This window comes from Sardina pilchardus, chromosome 15 (assembly GCF_963854185.1).
Source record: "Sardina pilchardus chromosome 15, fSarPil1.1, whole genome shotgun sequence".
Lineage (NCBI taxonomy): Eukaryota > Metazoa > Chordata > Actinopteri > Clupeiformes > Clupeidae > Sardina > Sardina pilchardus.
The window spans coordinates 28,811,109-28,832,679 of record NC_085008.1 but is presented as its reverse complement, the minus strand read 5'-3'; the positions used below and the strand labels follow the sequence as shown (position 1 = coordinate 28,832,679).

The 21,571-nt window shown below is 41.4% G+C and overlaps 2 protein-coding genes across 6 annotated transcripts in view; both read left to right on the top strand.

The window, feature by feature from the left end:
• The window catches only part of LOC134101728 (dimethylaniline monooxygenase [N-oxide-forming] 2-like), a 290,189-nt gene extending 270,247 nt beyond the window's left edge, over positions 1 to 19,942 (top strand). Inside the window, exons 1-10 of one of the 3 annotated variants that reach the window (XM_062555488.1) lie at positions 12,634 to 12,963; positions 13,365 to 13,488; positions 14,307 to 14,447; positions 14,884 to 15,072; positions 15,319 to 15,484; positions 16,252 to 16,394; positions 16,950 to 17,149; positions 17,944 to 18,299; positions 18,589 to 18,661; positions 18,952 to 19,942. In XM_062555488.1, the coding sequence (XP_062411472.1) occupies positions 14,316 to 14,447; positions 14,884 to 15,072; positions 15,319 to 15,484; positions 16,252 to 16,394; positions 16,950 to 17,149; positions 17,944 to 18,299; positions 18,589 to 18,661; positions 18,952 to 19,381 (1,689 nt within the window). In that variant the 5' untranslated portion in view covers positions 12,634 to 12,963; positions 13,365 to 13,488; positions 14,307 to 14,315 and the 3' untranslated portion in view covers positions 19,382 to 19,942. Of the gene's footprint in view, positions 1 to 12,633; positions 12,964 to 13,349; positions 13,489 to 14,306; positions 14,448 to 14,883; positions 15,073 to 15,318; positions 15,485 to 16,251; positions 16,395 to 16,949; positions 17,150 to 17,943; positions 18,300 to 18,588; positions 18,662 to 18,951 lie in introns of those variants that run through there. The other 2 variants (XM_062555489.1, XM_062555490.1) reach the window with 2 other exon arrangements.
• LOC134101729 (flavin-containing monooxygenase 5-like) lies at positions 4,514 to 11,352 on the top strand. 3 transcript variants are annotated; one of them, XM_062555493.1, is made up of 10 exons: positions 4,514 to 4,631; positions 5,561 to 5,697; positions 6,486 to 6,674; positions 6,870 to 7,035; positions 7,361 to 7,503; positions 8,061 to 8,260; positions 8,740 to 8,875; positions 9,280 to 9,499; positions 10,516 to 10,588; positions 10,717 to 11,352. In XM_062555493.1, exons 2-10 carry the CDS (start codon positions 5,566 to 5,568, stop codon positions 11,120 to 11,122), a joined length of 1,665 nt encoding a protein of 554 aa, XP_062411477.1. In that variant the 5' UTR covers positions 4,514 to 4,631; positions 5,561 to 5,565; the 3' UTR covers positions 11,123 to 11,352. The 3 variants fall into 3 exon arrangements, with proteins under 3 accessions (XP_062411477.1, XP_062411475.1, XP_062411476.1); XM_062555491.1 differs by having other exon boundaries at positions 4,532 to 4,631; positions 5,507 to 5,697; XM_062555492.1 differs by having other exon boundaries at positions 4,532 to 4,631; positions 5,507 to 5,701; positions 6,490 to 6,674.
• Positions 19,943 to 21,571: the final 1,629 nt, after the last annotated feature.

The window sequence follows — 21,571 nt, the reverse complement described above, 5'->3', positions numbered from 1 at the left end:
AAACTGGTACTTCTGTGGAAGAATTGATTTTCTTTCACAGAATTGTATTTACATGTGCTATGCAGAGGTTTTCATCCAGGGGATACTTTGATGACTTGCTAGTCTTAGATATCTCTCTAGCCATCTATTCTGTAGGCAACACAGTTCTCTAAGACACACACACACACACACACACAAACACACACACACACACACACACACACATACTCTCAGATGGAGCAGTCCCTGCTGTTTTATTTCACCACTGCAATAATTTAAAAGCTCTGCCTTCTGGCTATTTTTTGCTCAAATGACCAACTGCTGTATCATTGTCTAAAAAGGGACTGTGGCAAAGGCCTGAATACACAGATTTTTTTGTATGCCTTCATCACATAAGGCCTCATCACCAGCTAGTGAATATGATCTCAATAATAATCTGTGTTGTACATTATATAATCCTTAATCTGGTGTCAAGTCTTCTGTCTGTTCAAATGTAAAAATGTTAATTTGTGTTAATATATGGGGTAGTGTGGTAGCAAACAAGACTGTTTGTACTATATCAGTGGGATATGCTGTACAAACAGACCATAATGTGATTGTATTTTTAAATAAATGTGGAAGAGAATATTTTTTTTTGTCTCTGTCTTGTATTATTGATAATGGCTACCCTGGGTGTCAAATTCAGATATGTACAGTATTATTACACATTTCAAAAGCCAAGAAATCAACATGATCATGTGTAATTGATCATTATTCTTAATGATTTATCCACTGTACCTAATGCTCAAGATGATTTGTTGTTCGTATACCTTATGTCATTAATGACAGACAATTAATTCATGTTAATTGATGAGCTTTTCATGTATAATTAATGCATGAGTTAATGAATTAACTCATGATAACATGAATTCATGTGTAATAACTTTTCTTTTTTCTCCATGACAGTGACGTCCACGATTTTGTCCGACAAAAAGTCATCATGATCATGCTTAATTAATCATGATTCATGATGATGTGCCAACCGTATACTTAATGCTTAAGATGATGAGTTGTTTATGCATGAATTCATTAATGACAATCAGTGAATTCATGTTAAGTCATAATGATTCATGACATGAATTCATGTTATCATGAGTTAATTATCATGAATTAATGATTCATGCATTAATTCATGAGAATTCATGTACCCTTATTGTAAAGTGTGGAGAGATAAATGTGCAGGCTCCTAGCCTGAGTTGCAGGGTGAAATCCAATCACCGGTGGAGCGGGCTGGGTTTACCCAGTCTAGCATAGGGATGCATGTAATATTTTGATAACCTGAATTTTTGATTTCCATGAGCTATAAACTGTAGTCATCAAGATTGAAATAATCAAGCTTAAAACAAAAAGGGGCTTGGAATATTTCACTTTTTGTGCAATGAATCTAGATTATATGAATGTTTCACTTTTTAAAAATATATTGCAGAAAAAAAGAATGAACTTATCCATGATATTCAAACTGTAGATGTGTCTGTAGAATCACAGTCGTGATAAATGCAACCATTCTAATTGGTGTTTTGATGATCATGTTAATTCTGAGAGAAAATGGAATTGATCATTCAGTTTAATATTCTCATATGTGGTTTAATGTCTGCATTAGGCCCATATTCCAATGTGTGATTTAAAGCTTTGTCTTTCTCACTAGTGGGTCACTTTGACACACTAAAAGAATGATTCTAATGACCCTGTATGTCTATGATATCTGCACTGTTCCTAAACATGGATAACATAATACGTCAGGGGCGCGTTCACGTCAACAACCACGGGTTAAAGTAGACTGAGTGTCTCCTGAAGTTTTCCACTGTTGTTGTATGATTATCTATCCTTGCTGTTGTGTATTTAAACCATGTGTAATTCTCTATCAAATCAGAGACGCATATTCTGGAGTACCCTGTGCTTCGTGTGTGCCTCTCTCCTGTACAGCTGTAATTAAACCCTGTATCCTGATTGTACTTCTTCGTGACTGGATCTCATGTTTCACTTTGGTACACAATATTTTTACCAACAGTTTCTGGAGGTTCTACCTGAGCATTGATTATATGGATCTATTGAATTAAGGATTCTTCTGTTTTGAAAATTGAAACCTGATGTGTGTGATCCCTCAACACGCCGGAGAATTGCACTCGTGGTGAGTAGTACTGGTTTGTTCCTTTTAAGTGCTACATTCTGACTTTGGTTGGGCAAAGGGAGATTCGGGTGAGTAGGGCCACTGTCTTTCTTAACCGAATAGACATTTGTTTGGGGATAGTTTTTGTTGGGTGGTAGTCAGCGTCAGTGACGGCTGAGCTATCGGCCCTTGGCATTAAGGTCTCCCCAGTAAGAAAGGAAATTTTGTGTGCGCGCACAGACGGGCCTACGTCAACGAATCTCCAAAGAGTGGCAACATATCTGGGTGTTTGAGAAGGATCACTATCACTGGTTTGCTAAATTAGACTCTGGCAAAGTCTATCTGTTAAGAACAGATCTGTTACAGTTTGAGACCAGTTACGCTAAGATGGCCACTTGGGATGCAGGAAGGGTTCCATTGTCCATCCAGGTTGCTATGGCTATGATTGGTGATGATAAAGAATATGACGCAATTAAAACTGATATGGTTAAAGATGGCTATCAGACAGTTTGGGGCATTAGGAAAGCTTCTGAATGGGTTCTTCAGGTGAAACCAGATAAAAAGAAGATGAAATATGCACGTTTTTTGGAGTCTGTGTGGGCTCAGAAGTCTGGAGGACTGCTCCTAGAGCCCGATGGGCAACCTGTTTGTATACCTGAACTTAGAAAAGAGTTAAAAGAGGCTTCTGAGACAATGAGTAAATTAGTTGAGGAATTGTTGGGAGAACTCCCAGATGGCATTGAGGTAAATCCAAGGAGCCCTATTGAACAAGCCAAAGCTATAACTAGATTGGCAACGTACATTTTTAAACGTTCGAATGAGGGTGAGGGAATTAAGGCCATTGCAGAAATCCGAAGGCGTGAGCAGTCGGATGGGCCCAGGACACTCTGTGATGAAACAGGCAATCCTGGTTATCAAGGCTCAAGGTCAGGGCAGAGCGTGTACCGATGCATGCCCAGAGCCCCCACCGCTCCTCCTTCCAGTAGGGACTTTGTGCCTCAGATGGCTCGAGCTGCAGGTATGGGACACTATGGATATCCCATACCTCTGAAAGCTAACGAACTTGGTGGTATTTTGCAAACAGTACCTCCCCTTAAGATGCAGGACCCAAATGTTGATTTCTGGGCTAAACTTAGAGATGCTACAGTGAGCTTTGGATTGTCTCCTGGTGATGTTATCACTGTCATTAAAGCTAAGGCTCCTTTGGGTTATGCAACCCGCTTTTCTGAAGGAAACTGGCCCAATAACATGCCAATTGATGATCCCTCTTGGGAAGCATATCTTACTGAATGTAAAACTGTGGCTCAAACAATCATAGGGAGAGGACACTACACTTATAGCTCTGTTGCCACTTGTGTCCAAGGCCCTAATGAGTCTTTCTCCTCTTGGATAACACGCTTCACAGAAGCACATAAAACTCTAGCTGCTTGTGTTCCAGAGACCCCAACACTTGACTCAATGTTTATGATCGAATCTGCATCTAATAACCTCAATAACAAGTACAAGCAGATGTGGGCAATAGGCCTCCCTCAGATACAGACATGGGCTCAGTTTATGGCCTGGGGCCAAAGAGCTGAATCTACTCAGGCCCACTTTGAACTAGGTAGAGGCAAAATAGCTGCTGTAGAGCACACCCATACCTCCCAGGGTAGGCATAAAGGGAAGGGTAAGAAAGGAGCTTGTCACCAATGTGGTCAAATGGGTCATTGGGCTAAGTATTGTCAGAACTCCCCTCAAAGACAAAGCTTTAAATCACACATTGGAATATGGGCCTAATGCAGACATTAAACCACATATGAGAATATTAAACTGAATGATCAATTCCATTTTCTCTCAATTCAGAGAAAGTAGAATAAAGCAATATGCCCAATATTCCAATATGATGTTTAATGCTCTGCATTATGTCCCAAAGCCTATTCCTTATTATAATACATTTGTCATTAGTAGGTCACTTTGACACTAAAGTATACAGTATTCCTACTTTACAACCTTGTATAATATGTGCTCTACTGCCCCTCTCCATACAGCCAAAATAAACCCTGTGACTAGACCTTGTGTCTCACTTTGGTATGCTATATTTTTATCAACATAATGCAATCACAATCAAAAGGTGGGATTCTGCACAAATATGCATATTGTATATGTTTGCGTTATAGCGAATAAGGTGGGCCGGTCTGGTCCAAAATGTCAGGGCCGATTTTTTGTCCCAGTCCGCCCCTGATTGCAACTGACACCTTTAGTGAACTTCAACTATGGCTTGATAATGGAAAACTACCCATCCTCAGGTGCCTTAGCTTAAGGTGAGTACTCCACCTTCTTTGAGCCAAAAGTAGTTACCCTTTACTCCATGGTAAGCCATGTGATCTTGGTGACATCAAATGGTTTGATCAGACATGCCTTCTTGGGAAATGATTAAGAATATGTTGCAGCCTGGCATGGTATAAAACCCAGCCTGAGGAGGAGCTCTTCCTCTTTGGCTGAGACCAGCATTACCCCTAACTGGAAGGTATGTCAGCATCCTCGTCTGTACGAAACTATCTTGAATAGGGCACGTATTCACTGTAGGCAGATGTTCAATTGAATGTAGTGGTTTAATATTCTGGGAAACATAATTTTGTTATTTCAGTCATATGATCATGATGCACTTAATTGAAATATGACCAGTGGCTTCATATACAACATCTTTTATGTCATGACATTGTGTCTTAGATATCCTTCTCAAATTAAATTGTAATAATCAATTGCAATTTTGTGCAACAAAAATCTTTGCACCCTATCCTGTTGTAGTTAATTGATCACAAAATGACAAGACATTTAAACTTGATATGTATATTTATTGACATGTTTATATAGATATATTTAAGACATACAAAAAAATGACTGATAAAAGGCATGTTTGAAGGGTTAATTTGACCGGAGCCATGCAAATAAATAATAAAGTATATACTAAGTAATACTAAGTATGTATTAGTAGGAGAGTTAGCTGAGGTGAAGCAGTTCATGTACTTGCAAGTAGAAAGTATTTGGTCATGCAGAAAAACAACAATCTGACCAGAAGTGATTAGAGCATAGTCCAACAATACTGTATGTGTTGAATGGTCATCTTCATCTGACATAGCAGCTTGCAAAACATGTCTGGCTGGACACTAGATAAGCGGGTCAAAAAAAGTGCAAGGTAATGAAATCAGCTCAAGTACATATACGGCTGAATCCCCTTAAACTTGCATCAGACCTCCAGCAACAGAGCAGCTAAACTATCACCATATTCTAATCTGTCATATCTGTTACCAGTTAAATCAGGTGTTAAATTTGACTCTTCTTCCTCCTGTGGTGCCACAGTGACTATTTAACGATTTTAAAGCTTACATATCCTATGTGTAGGCGTAGACTAGTGCCCCAGACCGTCTGACTGACTAGAGGCGGCTCTCCCTGCAGACAGCATGGTGCGCAGAGTAGCCGTGATCGGGGCAGGTCCCTCTGGGCTGGCCTGCATCAAGAGCTGCCTGGACGAAGGGCTGGAGCCTACCTGCTTCGAGAGCAGCGATGACATGGGGGGACTGTGGAAGTTCAAGGCAAGTGAAATACAGTGAGGGTCATAAGTATTTGAACCCATGCTTAAGTTGACCAAAAAGAGGAATGCAAAATCATCTTCTGGAAATTGATCTTAATTTTAAAAAATGAGGATTTTTTTTTTTTTTTTTTCAGTCAGCCTTTTAGCTGGTTAAAGGGTATGTGGTGATGTGGGGCTATTTTAATCCCAAAGGCCAAGGGAACTTTATCAGGATGCACAGGGTGGCTCTCAAACACTCTCCTCGATCCTCGATGCTCAATCCTCCTACTACCTGCCTCTATGGGAATTTAACCTTGGGATTCCAATACAATGACCCCTGTATTTGAAAGAAAAACATTTATTTATTTACAATACATTATTCATTTACAAAGACAATTTGTGTCTTTAAAGGCTGGATGTTTCCTCATGTTTTATTTAATGCATTAAGATCAATTTCCAAAATATGATTTTATATTCCTCTTTTTAGTTAACTTTAGCATGTGTTCAAATACTTATGACCCTCACGTTTATTCTTCCTGATCTATAAGATTAATCATGTAATATATCTAAATAGCTCTTTGGCATTGCTTGAAGTTTGCTGACATGCTCATTGAGTGCTTATCCGAGAAGGCTGGAGTGTTTATCTGTATGACCATATACCCACAAGATTAATTTTGCATTTTCAGATGAATCCAAAACTAGCTGCCTGATTTAAAAAAAAGAAGAAAAAAAAACATGGCACAATTTTGGATAGTGATGTTTTAAAATACTATTGACGGTACTAAATGAACACACAACTGGTTCCCACAGGAAGTGTCTGAGCCTAACAGAGCGAGCATCTACCGCTCCCTGACCATAAACATCTCCAAGGAGATGATGTGCTACAGCGACTTCCCCATCCCCGCCGACTACCCCAACTACATGCACCATTCCAAAATCCTGAAATACTTCCGCCTCTATGCCGAGCACTTCAAGCTCCTCCAGCGCATTCGCTTCCAGGTAAGCACAGGTTATACTGTTTTGTCACAAAGCATTTGGGGGGAATCTGCGTGAAGTTCACTTAAGTTGAAATAGTTAACTGCAAACTTAGCTTAATAGTACTAAATAATGAATTAAGCATTGTAACAGAATAACCAATCTCTCTCTCTCTCTCTCTCTCTCTCTGTGTGTGTGTGTGTGTGTGTGTGTGTTTAGACCTCAGTAAAGAGTGTGAAGCAGAGGTCTGACTTCTCGAGCTCAGGTCAGTGGGAGTTGTTGACCGAGAGCAGGGACGGTCAGGAGGAGAGACACGTCTTTGATGCGGTGATGGTCTGCTCCGGCCACTACACCTACCCCCACATTCCCCTGCATGACTTCCCAGGTGAGCAGAGGTCTGCTGTTTCTTTCTTCCCCACCTGACTGACTGTCTGACCCACTTATGGGCTGTAATCGATGCCCTTGACAGACCCAAGTTTGTTTGGTTTGGTTTGGAGTCAATAGATAGATGAGAAATTGATTGTGCCGCTAATACTGTATGGATCTTTCTGGGAATAATTGATTAAAATGAGTCATTGCCAAAAACAAGTATATCTCAGTATGGTTTTCACAGCAAACCAATCGAAAAAAATGTGTTGGATCATAATTTAAGCTTCTATGTATTAGAGTAAATATGTTTTACTAACAACAAGCATTCCTTTGCTTTGCAGGTATTGAGTCCTTTGAAGGGAAGTACTTCCATAGCTGGGACTACAAAGGTCCAGAGGATCTTGCAGGGAAGAGGATTGTGGTGATCGGGATCGGGAATTCTGGGGGAGATATTGCAGTGGAGTCCAGCCGAGTGGCTGAAGAGGTGAACTTATAATTATGAAATAATAATTTATCATAGTTATGCTTATTAAATATTAAATATATTAATAATAGTTCTAATTAATAATTATTTAATTTGTATTAATATAAGTAATACTTAGCATTACTCGTAAAATATATTATGTGACCATATAGAGAGGATTATTGACACTGTCATTAATGTAAAATTGTAATCATGTTGTGGTATGTCATGTATGAGCTGTGACCAATGGCACCTAAATAATAAAAAAAAACAAAGAAACTCCAAGGCACTCTCGATTGTAAAAGTTTAAAAGCCTTTATTGTTGTGGCTTGGTCATATTAACCTTCTAAAAACTTCAACGCGTTTCGGCTACATGCCTTCTTAACTTTTTCAACCAAGAGTGCCTTGGAGTTTCTTTGTTTTTTGGCATTCAGTATCCCATCCAAAGAGCACCTCAAACTTAAGCAAACTTTTGAGTCCAGGAAGCGCTCCTCTATCAGTATGTGATGGTTCTCCTATGAAGTACCACTAGCTTTGTTCTAACGAATTTCGGCCTTTTCCATCTGTTTGTGCGTCAGGTGTATATCAGCACCCGTCGAGGGGCCTGGGTGATCCGGCAGGTGTCCGACAACGGACTGCCCGTGGACATGAAGTACAACACCCGTTTTGTCCACATCCTCTTCCAGATCATGCCCATGAGGTTCCTGAACTGGTTTGGCGAGAAGAAGCTGAACTTCATGTATGACCACACCATGTATGCGCTGAAGCCAAAACACAGGTACTGTACGAACGAGCACAAGGGCCAGGACTAGAAATCAGTTCTCTGTAGATGGAGGACTTAATATGGTTATGGTTATGGTTATGGCTATTTGGCAGACGCCTTTGTCCAAAGTGAGAATTGAGAATTGTCTCATTGTATGGTATGATAGACTGACTGGAGTCTTTCCACTGTATGACACTGCTGCTGTAACCTTGCTGTGTCCTTGAGTCTACTTCATTGTACTTCCTTGTCTGTCAAAACGCTGACACAAAACATACTCATAATGAACTGTGAAGTAACATTGCAAAAAAATAATAATAATGAATTGCCTGCCAACGTTAATGCCCTCACACCTTAAGCTAAACTTTTAAATACTCACTACTGAAATGGGGCAAAATGTATAAATACAAGTGTGCAACACACACAAACACAAAGAATATGAATCCGGTCATAATTTCTCTTTGAATTATTTGTTTAATTATTTGTCATTTCATCAGACTGTTCAGCCAGATCCCTGTTATCAATGACGACCTGCCCTTGAGGATCCTGGGCGGGTCGGTGGTGGTCAAGCCCAATGTGAGGGAGGTCCGAGGCTCCACTGTGGTGTTTGAGGATGGCACTGAGGTCGAGAAGGTGAGCATGTCTTATTTTATTGTTATATATTATGTGAATGTAAATTAGACTTTTTTTTAAATAAACTTTTTACACTTCTATGCTTCTGCTATGATATTATTTGTTGTTGATGAAATTCATGTTGCTTGCCTTAAAAAATCAACTGCTCTCTGCCATGTCACCAATAAATGCATGAATCTAATGAGTGATCAACATTATATGAATGAGAGAGAGGAGTTCGCCGGAGCAAAACAGATGTCAAATCTTCAGATTTATTATTTTAATGTGCCAACATAAGGGACTAACGTTTCAACGTTCTGCCACGTCTTCGCCAGAGTCTAGTAGCCTAGAGTGAATATGAATGCAAAAGCATATGAATGTAATATTCATGTTCTGGTCTCTTTGCCTCTCTCGGTCTCAACCAGGTGGACGTGATCGTGTTTGCTACCGGCTACAGCTACGACTTCCCCTTTCTGCCGGCATCAATCAAGAAGAAGTCCGGCCACCGGATAGGCCTGTACAAGCATGTGTTCCCGCCCAGCCTGGAGCATCCTACCCTGGCTGTGGTTGGCTTCATCCATGCCCTGGGAGCCATCATGCCCCAGGCTGAGATGCAGTCTCGCTGGGTCACACGGGTCTTTAAAGGTACGGCGGAAGGGAGACAGTCCGAGACCAGTGGAAGAGCTCTGTCTGCAGAGCCATAGAGAGAGAGAGTTGCGACATGCTTTGATGTCGCCGCCATGCGATCAAAAGTTCCAAAAAAACCTGCGCTGAATGGCTGAATTGCAGGAGGGTGGGATGTACTTCTAGATGCTGGAAGACTCATTAACTACTGACCAAGAGATTGGCTGTGAATAGTTCCAAAAGTCCCATAACGAGGAAATAGCCTGCAAAAAGCGCTGCCATTTTTTCCTATGGAGGTCTATGGGAGTGTCGCCACTCTGTTTTATCTACCGCTCTGTCTGTCTGGCTCTGATCGTGATGCTCCTCACATGACAGGCCAGAGACCCTCTAATGAGCAGAGACAGGACTCAAAGCACCCCCCATTAGAAATGCATAGGCTTAGTTTGGAATGGCAATATGGCCGTTGTCTACACATATGCCGCCCCTTCCACGGCCAAATGGCTTGTGAATACAGTGATTTCATTGTGTATAAGCCGCAGGACAGTGTTTTATGCAAGTTAAAAGAAACAAAACCATACTAACACCATATCAACTACTCCCCTGTATTAACCTCATAGCTGAAGAAATTTAGCAAAATCAATGTATAAGCCGCGGCTAATAGTCGGGAAATTACGGTACACTGTACCAATCATGTGTTGTGATTGTCAGTGGTCTCGCCACTGGAGCGAGGTTGGTGTTGTGAAGTTTTGCACATATACACAGTTCTGCCTGAAATAGATACAGGTAGATGCCCGTTAAGTGCCCGTGGTGCATTGCAACATGGCCGTTTGGCAGTGGTCTTTGGCATGAGTGGTCTTTGGCATGGATGTCTGCAGCTGCCCTGTGAGGGTATTTTCACTTCAGTGCCATCTTGTGATCAGTACAGAGAATTGCACTCTTGTTAAACAAAGCAGTTATTACTTTGCTCAATGTTTTAAAATCTTAAAGGGTTCACTGGGGTTCACTTTATGATTTTTTATAAATATTATTTTCTAAAGGGCTAAATAAGCTTCCCAGTCCTGAGGTGATGATGAAAGAAGTTGAAAAAGACACAAAGGACATCGACAAAAAGTATAGTGCACCTCTCGCACCTGACTATTCCATTCAAATACAGAATAAAATTATAATTAATATAAAGTTATATAGTATAATAAAAACAACTACTCGCACTCACGTTTCAATTCTGTCGTCCACTTCAGCTACATCTGCTCGAAGCAATCCCCACTTCAGGTGGACTTTGTTTCCTACATGGACGACATTGCTGGAGAGATCGGCGTGAGACCCAGTCTGCCCTGGCTCTTCTTCACCGACTACTCGCTGTTCAAGAAGGTTCTGTGGGGTCCAGTCAGCTCGTACCAGTACCGCATAATGGGCCCAGGGAAGTGGTTCGGAGCCCGCCAGGCCATCTTCACCCAGTTCGAGCGCATGTTCCAGCCCCTGAAGACCAGGCCCGTGGATGACACCATCCAGACAAGCCTGGCTGCCCGCTTGTTCAACCTGAGCCTGGTCAGCTTGGCTGGAGCCTCAGCAGCGTACTACTTCCAGATGCACCCTCCTGCAATGCTCAACAACCTCATCTCAATGGTCACTCCCCAGAAGATCTGAGCCCACAGCCATGAATGAAACAGAAAAAGAACAACACAATGCAACACTACTAGCCTGAAACAAATTGCTACGTTATAGCTGGACAGAGTAAATCAGTGTATTGTGAATAACCAACTTTGTTCTAGGGATAATATTGCCTTGCCATTTTCCAGTACTTACGTAAGAGGCCTCCAAATGCAATGTGAAATGTATGCATTTGGAAGAAGAAAGTCATTGGCAAAGCTCCCCAATTCATGTACAATTTGAACCATATTGATCACAGAACATGATTTTAATATCTAAATTATGAAATTGTGTTGTGACAAATAAAACAACCCTTAACAAAAAAAAGCTATATTTAAAGTTAATTCTATCAAGTGAACTGAAGTGCAGTTGAAGTATAATTCCCAAGTTTACTTTAGGTAGTACGTTTATTAGCACAAATACTTGTGGTAAACTTGTAGATGTACTGTGTTTATACTTTATATAAAGTCTGACGTATATATGTTTATACGTCAGTCTTTCACTTTCAGTTTATAATAGTAAACTCATAAATACTGAGAACTATAAATTAGCCTAGTGAATATAATAATATTCTAGCACACCTTTTAGTTAATTACAGTTTACATTATTCTTTTTTAATGTGTAAAAGTAGTACATTTCAGGTGCACTACAAGTGAACTTTTAGGTGTATTGTTTACTAATACACTGCATTTAAATTTCTTATTGACTATTTGTATCACACACACCCAGTGGTGTAGGTTGCCATGCAGGGCGTCAGCTCTGGGAGCACTTTTGGGGTTAAGTGTTATGTCAGTAGGAGATGGGCACGAGATTGCACCCTTGCAGTTTCTGGGCGACTCCTCTACCACCTGAGCCACTGCCGCCCACTGCTGACGCATATTTCTAGCCCCAATTTTTCCTGTCTATGATAGTATACTTAAAGTATATCTGCAGCTAAGAGCTTAATGAGAATCTATCATGCAGGCTCTCAAAGATCAGTCTCTGGCTATAAGTACAAGTAAATATACTTAGACTTTTCCATCAGTGTACGTGTATTATATTTGAAAGGATCCGGCCAATTTTAACACAGAGCTCAGTTGATCATGTTCACGGAATAGGCTATACTGTCATCAAAACAAATCGGTGCTCTCTGACGCGTGTTAGCTAACTAGCGTCTAAAGCAGCCAAAGTAAATAAATCAGGTTCCTATGGACAAATATTATTCTTGTGTATTAAAGGAATTTGTTCTCTGCATTCATCCCATCCATCATATTAGTGCACACACACAGCACACAGTGAAATGAGTGCACTAACCCGGAGCAGTGAGCTTGGCTTGTACTAAACTAAACTGTACCTTTATGCCTCCTAGCAGACTCAACATGTCATGACAAGTGCTGTGCAACATGAACAGGGTTCTTGTTTAGTACATGCCCATTGCCCTTAGCTGCTAGCCGGTTAACTCATTGGCTGGATTTCTCCCTTAATATATAGGCCTACTTATCAGTAGCCTATAAGCCACGTGTAGGCCCAAATGCATTTAACAGCATTGGTTATATAACCCATTACGAAACTCAGGGGTTAACATGGCCATAGATAACCCCAGCCCCTTCATTGTTTACTCCACCCACTGTCTCATATTGCCTTGCTTGCCCCACCTTAGTCCACTGGTTTGGGTTCAGCCCTGTATTAGCAGCAGTGCATATGATAGGACTTACAAAAACAAAACACTGGCTCTGAATCAGCCGCTGTAAAACCAACATGTCAGCACACGTCTTCACATGATCCAGGGGAGGATCTCTTCCTGTTTTGTAAGAGACTAATCACAACTTCTTCTCCTAGGACCACCACTTCAGCTCAGTGTAAGTGAACATGTGGACTCTCTCTGAGTAGGCTATGCATGCACAGTGAATACACCATGAAAAAAAAGAAATTGAATACGTGGTGCACAACTTTATTTATATTTTTCTTTGCATGATCACATTTCTGTACATTCTGTATGAGTGAATGTTTAACATACTCAGTCATTTCTTGCCATTTTTGGAAAGCCTAACAAGATACTAACACCTTCCCCTTGATACATGCATGCATGGCAGGAAAGCTGTGCTCACATATAAGTAAAGTATTAATCTCTTTATCTGCACGTCCACAACACCTCCTGACCTACTTTAACAAGTCCCTCTCGTCCTGTTAGATCCACCCCAGACAGCACAGAGTTCAAAGTTCACCTGAATCTGATCGCCAGCAGTGTTTTATGCAACAGGTTCACTCCAGTCCCTACGTGAGGGCCTGCAACACACCTGCACAACAACAGCCGTCAGCCTCCACCAGGAAACAGGAATTCTCAGGAACCAATCTACTCTCAACACGGACGTCAGAACTGACAGGTGACAAGCAGCGCACCTTACTCCTAGGAAAATCTGCAGTACATCTGAGGAATGTTTTGATTAGAATTTCCTGCTTGAATTTAAATCAATTTCAGTTTTGACAAAACAGGCCAAGTAAATTCACTTACAAGGCCTTACAAAGGCCTGTATAACACTTGATAAGATGTATCTAGCATCCAAATGCTATATGTCAATTTTTTAGATTTTAAATAATCTAGCATGCACTGCAGATATCTGGAGACACAGTCAGGATGGTGGTCAATCAGGAAACAGGCTTTATTTTTTCAGTGATGCGCATCAAGGGAGATCAGTTTCACCATAAAGACTCACCCCGTATCTCTAACTAAAACAGGGAAACAAGCTAAGCTAGGTTACTAACAAAGGAGGGCCTCATATGACCTCATGTTCCAACTCCAATATGAAGTAGATGTATAGGCAAAGATCCTTGATTACTAATCGCTCCACTTTAACCCTCTTTGGTGTAAGTGAGAAGGGCTGATCCTCTGCACACTTGTAGATAAAGAGTCACACCTGGGGGTAAGCACAGGTGTCTTCCATTCAATCATAAATCTAAATCTAGAAATTTACAGATAAGAGATACTTATGAGTTAGGAACATAAGAAACATATCGAGGTGATACACACACAGCAACGCGTCTGATTTTACAAGATTTTACAGCACATTGTTTTACATACGACAAGACATTGTTTTATTTGATATCATTTATTGCAATACAGTGACACACACACACACAAACTGAACTCTAACTTTCTCTGCTTCATACATGTACTTAGTAGCTATCTTTTCTCTCTATACAGACTTTCAGCATGGTCAAACGGGTGGCTGTGATCGGAGCTGGAAGTGGGGGCCTTGTGTCCATCAAGTGCTGTCTGGATGAGGGGCAGGAGCCCGTGTGCTTCGAGAGCACCGATGACATCGGAGGACTGTGGAGGTTTAAGGTAAGGGGATGCATGGAGGGTCATTGGAAGATATTGTCATTGGGGTTCTCACCCTGTACAAGCTCTTGAAAATTGTCATTATGAGGCGGATCCGACAGAGACCTTGTCAGTCTATTTCCTGTCGTGGAAACTCCCCCGACTGGGTGGATAAACTAAGAGTAAAACAGGCGTAATATACACAAACACAAATGCACAGAAAAAGATAATATACTGTACACATACACAAATGCACAGAAAACCTTCATTCTGACAGAATGCCTAACACTAGAATTACACCAACATAACCAACAGTTTTGCTTAAGATTTCATTGGTATGAAAGCATCTCGTATAAGGTACTGCAGTTTCCACTGTGTGGAAGTGAATTTCAGGTGACAAGCTAACCATGTTGCTTTAATGTTTATCACTGGTTAATGCCAAACGCATGTGGGCCTGCAGGAGAGCCCCGAGCCTGAGCACTCCAGCATCTACCGTTCTCTGGTGTCCAACACCTCTAAGGAGATCATGTGCTTCAGTGATTTCCCCATGCCTGCCGACTACCCCAACTACCTGCACAATGCCCAGCTGCTCCAGTACTACCGGCTCTATGCACAACACTTTGATCTCCTGAAATATGTTCAGTTCCAGGTGCCAACCGTCCATCGATTTGTTTGTTGTTTTAAGAACAGATTTAAATTAGCATCTGTAATTAATACCTATTTGGTTAACAAAATCTCCATTCATTTCGATGTATTTATTTGACGACTTTAAATGTTTGAATGGCACAAAAAAACAAAGTATATCTGAAGTATATCTGTGGTGTGGTGTGGTGTGGTGTGGTGTGGTGTGTGTGTGTGTGTGTGTGTGTGTGTGTGTGTGTGTGTGTGTGTGTAGACCACAGTACGCAGTGTGAGACAGAGGCCTGACTTCTCCCGTTCAGGTCAGTGGGAAGTTGTTACTGAGAACAGGGACGGTCAGGAGGAGAGACACATCTTTGATGGCGTGCTTGTGAGTTCGGGGCACTACACACACCCAGTGACCCCAATGGAGAAGATCAAAGGTACGGATGGTACTGTATTTCAAAACGCGCTGTACAGTAAGTGTTTTACGTCTGAACCTCTTCAAAGGAGCTGTCTGTCTGAGATCAGCAGTGTTGGGAAGGTTACTTTAGAAATGTAATGTGTTACAGTTACAAGTTACTCTGTTTAAAATGTAATAGTAGTGTAACTATTTGAATTACTTTTTCTGAGTTACGTAACTAATTACTTTTGATTACTTTTTGATTACTTTTCCGATTTTTGAATGATATTTATAGTCCCCAAATCCATGCGAAGATTTTGGCCTTGGTCTACAGGCTGCCGAGCAGTTCTGTACAAGCGCACAAGGCAGCAAGGGCATTCAATACATGAATTAGCATCACATTTTTTGTGAGGATAATATAATGATATTTGAATAATAATTGAATATAATTGTAATTGAATTACATTTTTTTCTACAGTAACTGTAATATATTACTGTTAATATATTATTTTGTAATTAAATTACGTAACTCAATTACATGTAATGCGTTACTCCCCAACACTGGAGATCAGTAATACAGGAGCCTCAGAGATGGAGGAACAGTTTAAAATGAAATAAAAATCTACCATAATCTGGATAAAAAGACGCTCATTTTGTCTATTTATCAAAAGTTAACAAGCATGATATGTAAATTGCTTTGATACACTGATTGTGCCGTTGTGGAATATGCCATCATATAATGAAATGGAAACAATTAAACTCTTTGTGACTATCAACTAATGCTTGAGGTTATCCCATGTTTTTCAGGAGCAAAGACATTCCCAGGGAAATATTATCACAGTTGGGAATACAAGGACCCAGAACCATTCCGTGGGAAAAGGGTCGTGATTGTTGGCATTGGGAATTCTGGATGTGACATAGCTGTGGAAATTAGCAGAGCCGCAGAGAAGGCATGATGCCCTGAAACGTTCCTCTCCTCACCTCTTACATCCTGCTCACACCTGTCCTAAAAATGTCACACATTACACATAAACTCATACATAACTCTGAGCATAAGCAATGGAAATAAACAGCTCACTTTGGATCCCTATGGCATTTCGTCTCTTCGGAATTATAGGGTTTTATCTACGTTCTGAGAAGTTCTGAGATATTGAGCTTGAAAGTTTAAGTATTGCATACTGTAGAGTTACTGATATGCAGAACAAACCTCTTTAGATATAATGTCCAAACATGCATACAACTACAAGAATACTTCACCTCACTTTCTAAATTGTCACAGAATAAGAATATGTCAATAACAAAATTTTGACGAAAATGTCAGATAGAACCTTGTCATTCTAAGGGGATGATTTTTTGATCGATTGATTTATTGATTTATGGACATAGAAAACACAACGTAGATCTAAGGAATTACATGTTATAGTGAGAAGCCTCGTTTCCCACATGGTCTCTGGTTGCCCGTAAATCTACACAAAATCTTTACCATCTACTAACTGTTTTCGCAGACTTTCCTGAGTACGAGAAAAGGTGGGTGGATTTTGGGACGGATGTCGGATAATGGCCTTCCCCTGGACATGGTGATGATCAACCGCTGGAGCCTCCTGATGCAAAGGCTACTGCCAAAGGCGCTGCTAAACTGGGTTACTGAGAGAAGGGTCAACAGCAAATATGACCACAGCCTGTACAGTCTGCAGCCAAAGCACAGGTAACATACTGTAGAAGACCAGCCTATCTGCAATTGTGCTCAGTATCGGAGTTGTAGTTTGATATGGGGAAAGTTACAGTACACTATTTAGTTAGTACTTCAGTTAGTTACTAATGCACGGATGGGATAAATACAGAGAGCAAATTCCTTGTACAGTATACGGAAGTATACTTGGCCTAGAAACGTGATTTATATTTACATGTACATCATTTTGAGACATGCTCATGCTGGTCATGTAATAAGAATATCATCAAAAAGTTGATTTTTGTCAGTAATTCCATTCAAAAAGTGAAACTTGTAATTATATTCATTCATTACACACAGACGGATTTATTTAAAATGTTTATTTCTTTACATTTTGATAATTATTACTGACAACTAATGAAAATCCCAAATACAGTATCTCAAAAAAATGAATATATGAACAAACAAAAAAGTTTTTTTAGAAATGTTGGCCAACTGAAAATTATGAACATGGAAAGTATGAGCTGCATGTTCAGCACTGAGTACTTATATAATCATCTAAATTAAAAGCAATAAACACTTGAAATATATCTGTCCGTGTGGAATGAATGTATGTACGAGTTTCACTTTTTTTTAATGGAATTACTGAAATAAATCAACTTTTTGATATTCTAATTTTATGACCAGCACCTATATCTCTCTCCATATTTTCTGATAAAGTCAAAAGAGGTTGCACATATTTAGTTCTGATACTAAAGAACGTCAGTCAAGTAAGGCACAAACACACTCCTGCTGGCCTTTACAAATACACCCCTTTTACACCCCTGCAGGTTCTTCGACAGGCGTCCCATAATAAACGATGATCTTCCAGGGCGGATCCTTTACGGAGCCTTGGCCATGAAGCCCAACATGCTGGAGTTCCGCGGGTCGTCCGTGGTGTTCGAGGACCAGTCAGTAGAGGAGAACATCGACGCAGTTGTTTTCTGCACAGGATACAGCCCGACGTTTTCCTTTCTGCCGCCGTCTCTAGTCACCGGCCCCCAGGGAGAGATCCGCCTGTACAAGCAGATGTTTCCCCCTTCACTAGAGCGCCCCACGCTGGCTCTGCTGGGGCTCGTTCAGACATCTGGGCCAATCATGCCATGCATGGAGCTGCAGGCTCGCTGGGCCACCAGAGCCATCGCGGGTAAAATAGAAGTCTTTATTGTCCACCAAACATATTGCACAAACAAGCAAGACTACACAGCATAAAGGAAACACAAGCAAGACTTCACCATAAAGCACACCCAAATGATTTGTTTGTTTGTTCATTTGTACAGTGCTTTTGTAAACTGTCATTGATTATCAATATATTGTGTTATATAAATATACGGTATATAGATAACATAACAGGAACAAGAGAGATAAAAGTGTACACTGTACTTTATGTGTCTGTGTGAGTATGCTTTGTGACTTCACATTTCAATTTCTTCAAGGGTTAAGCCAACTTCCCTCTGAGAAGAAAATGAATGAGATCATTGATGCTGAGAAGCAGAGATACACTGAAAGGTAGATAACAGACATATAGGAATAGGAATGTCGGAAATACATTTTTCATTTTTTTACACATTTTACATTTTTTACATAGCAGACACTTTTATCCAAAGTGACTTATGGACAGATATCCATTGTACTACAAAGGCCATTGCTCTTGGAGCAACTAAGCGCCTTGCTCAAGGCCAAAACCTTTCTGGCTGCTACATGCTGCCACTATGCTACCACCGTCCCTGAAATACTTCTCATAATAATCCTCATAATACTGCATATTATGTTGATTCTTGTTTACCTCTCCTCTGTAGTTACCCCAACCACGCTACAGTCCAGGTGCAGTACATTCCTTACCTGGATCATCTGGCACAGGAAGTGGGCGCGAGACCCAACCTCCTCTCCCTGCTCTTCTGGGATCCCAGTCTGTCTTTGAAAGTTCTGCTGGGTCCATGCACACCGTACCAGTTCCGGCTGTTTGGGCCGGGTCAATGGAAAGGGGCCCGGCAGGCCATCTGTACCCAGTGGGACCGGGTGACCCAACCCATGAGGACGAGGCCGGTACCCAGACTGAACCCTTCTCCGATGCCGGGCTGGTGGTTGGCCCTCTCTGGTGGACTCACACTGGTGCTGGCTGTCCTGGCACTTCAGCTCAAACTCCCAGACCTTTTTGATAACCTGTCGGAAGCTTTTGGTGAGGCTCTCGATGATCTGTGGAGGGATGGGATAGCACCCGTAGTTTAGAGCAAAGATTTGAACATTAGAGACAACATTCCGTTCACACGATTCATAACGATCATTCAACTCCACACTTTCACACTGAAAAAGTAACAATAAAACATAATCATCACATTAAATATCAATTATTGGCTGACACAAAGAATGAAGACCTAGGTTTTATGATGCTGACCAAGTTAAAAAATATTCCACAAATTGTCAAATAGTGTTCTCATAAAGGATGGTGTGGAAAGTGGATTATTTTTCTAACTTTCAACCCAAATTCATTTAGAGAGAGTACTGTATTGGATATACAGTATGGTGAAGAAGTCCAGCTGCTTACTGTACGTCTATTTCAATGGAAATTGAGAAATAGTTCAGTGTTTGAATTTGTCTTGTTTAGATGTTTACCACGGATCTCACATGTCAATGACAATTACATCTTTGGAGGAAATGATCCAATTCATACTGTGATATGCTTTTTGGTCTTTTTCTACAATAACTAGGCAATATAAAGTATTACTGTAAGAGATGGCAGACATCAGAAGCGAAGGCTGAACTTCCTCATATTAAAAACTATGTTTTGTTCTCCGTGGTGTAATGATTGAAAGCACACACTGATTTCATTATTATCATCAGCCATTGTTTATGTAAGGGATAATGGATGACACAGCGAATCAGTTATCAAGAAAAAATAATGCACATTCAAGATGGTAATGCGGCCCCAACACACAGCAGAGACTTTGAAGGAAAGACGTGTGCCCAAAGTGTACTTCAAACCGGCATTTGCCAAGGCATGCTAGTTACATCTGCCCAACCACATGGCATGGGGGAATGATAATAGGCACGTTCAAGTTCACCTCTTGCAGCAGCGAGATCTGCCGGTGACAGCAGGGGCGGAGATACAAACGCTGCTATGAAGTTGGACACTCTCTACTTCCCGTAGTCTAGACGTGACCACTTGACGAAACATGAGGCACAGGCCCTTGTGGATATGAAGAGGAATCTAAACGCCAGCACATACGTCAGGGATCTAAAAGCCAATTAGGGCAAAGTCCTGACGTCATGAAGGCAGGGTCTAGGCCGGTCTAGGCTCCGCAGTACCTGGAGAGGAACTGCGCTGCTGCACAGCAGCCGTCTTGCTCCCGCGATAAATTAAGGCCATGTGATATCAACTGCAGAGTCGTAAACACGCCCATCTAGACCATCGTGGACAGATTTTTAACCACGCAGTTCTGCGCAGCACTGCTCAGTGGCGTAACTTTAGCCGTGTTCAAGTTCAACTCCAAATGACCTTTTGCAGCAACGAGAGCTGCCGGTGGCAGCAGGGGAGGGGATACAAACGCTGCTATGAAGTTGTACACTCTCTACTTCCCGTAGTGTAGACTTGGCTAGACTTGACCATGTGACGAATCACGAGGCACGGACCCGCACGGACCCTTGTGGATATGAGGAGGCATCTAAACACCTGCACATACGTCAGGGATGTAAAAGCCAATTAGGGCAAAGACCTGACATCATGAAGGCAGGGTCTAGGCTCCGCTGCTCTCCGCAGTACCTCCAGACCGGCTGCTCTTTTGCGGAGCAGCCGCCTGGCCACGCCTTGCTCCCGCGATAAGTTGAGGCCATGTGATACCGACTGCCGAGTCGAAAACACGCCCATCTAGACCATCGTGGACAGATTTTTAACCACGTGCATCTTGTGCTGCGCAGTTTTTGTGCTGCGCAGCCAACTTGAACGCGCCTATTGATAGGGGTCACATGACTGGAGGTCATAGATCAGGAATCACATGATTGGAGGTCACATGATTAGGGATCACATGATGAATACTGTTGATGAAGCTGAGACCATTGTTGTAGTGAGACCATTAGAGTGAATCAATCAAGACAGACAGATAGATAAGATAGCCAAACTATCCATATATGTACACATTATACAATCATTCACACACACACACACACACACACACACACACACACACACACACACACACACACACACACACACACACACACACACACACACACACACACACACACGCACACAATATACTTGCAGTTGTAGTTTTCTGACAGCTTGTGGAAAGGAACTATCTCTGAATCGTGTGGTGTGGGTGGTAATGCTCTGGTATCACTTTCCAGAGGGAGGCAGAGAGGAGAGGGAATGAGCTGGATGGTTAGCATCTTTGATGATAGACACAGGCCTACTCTGACAGC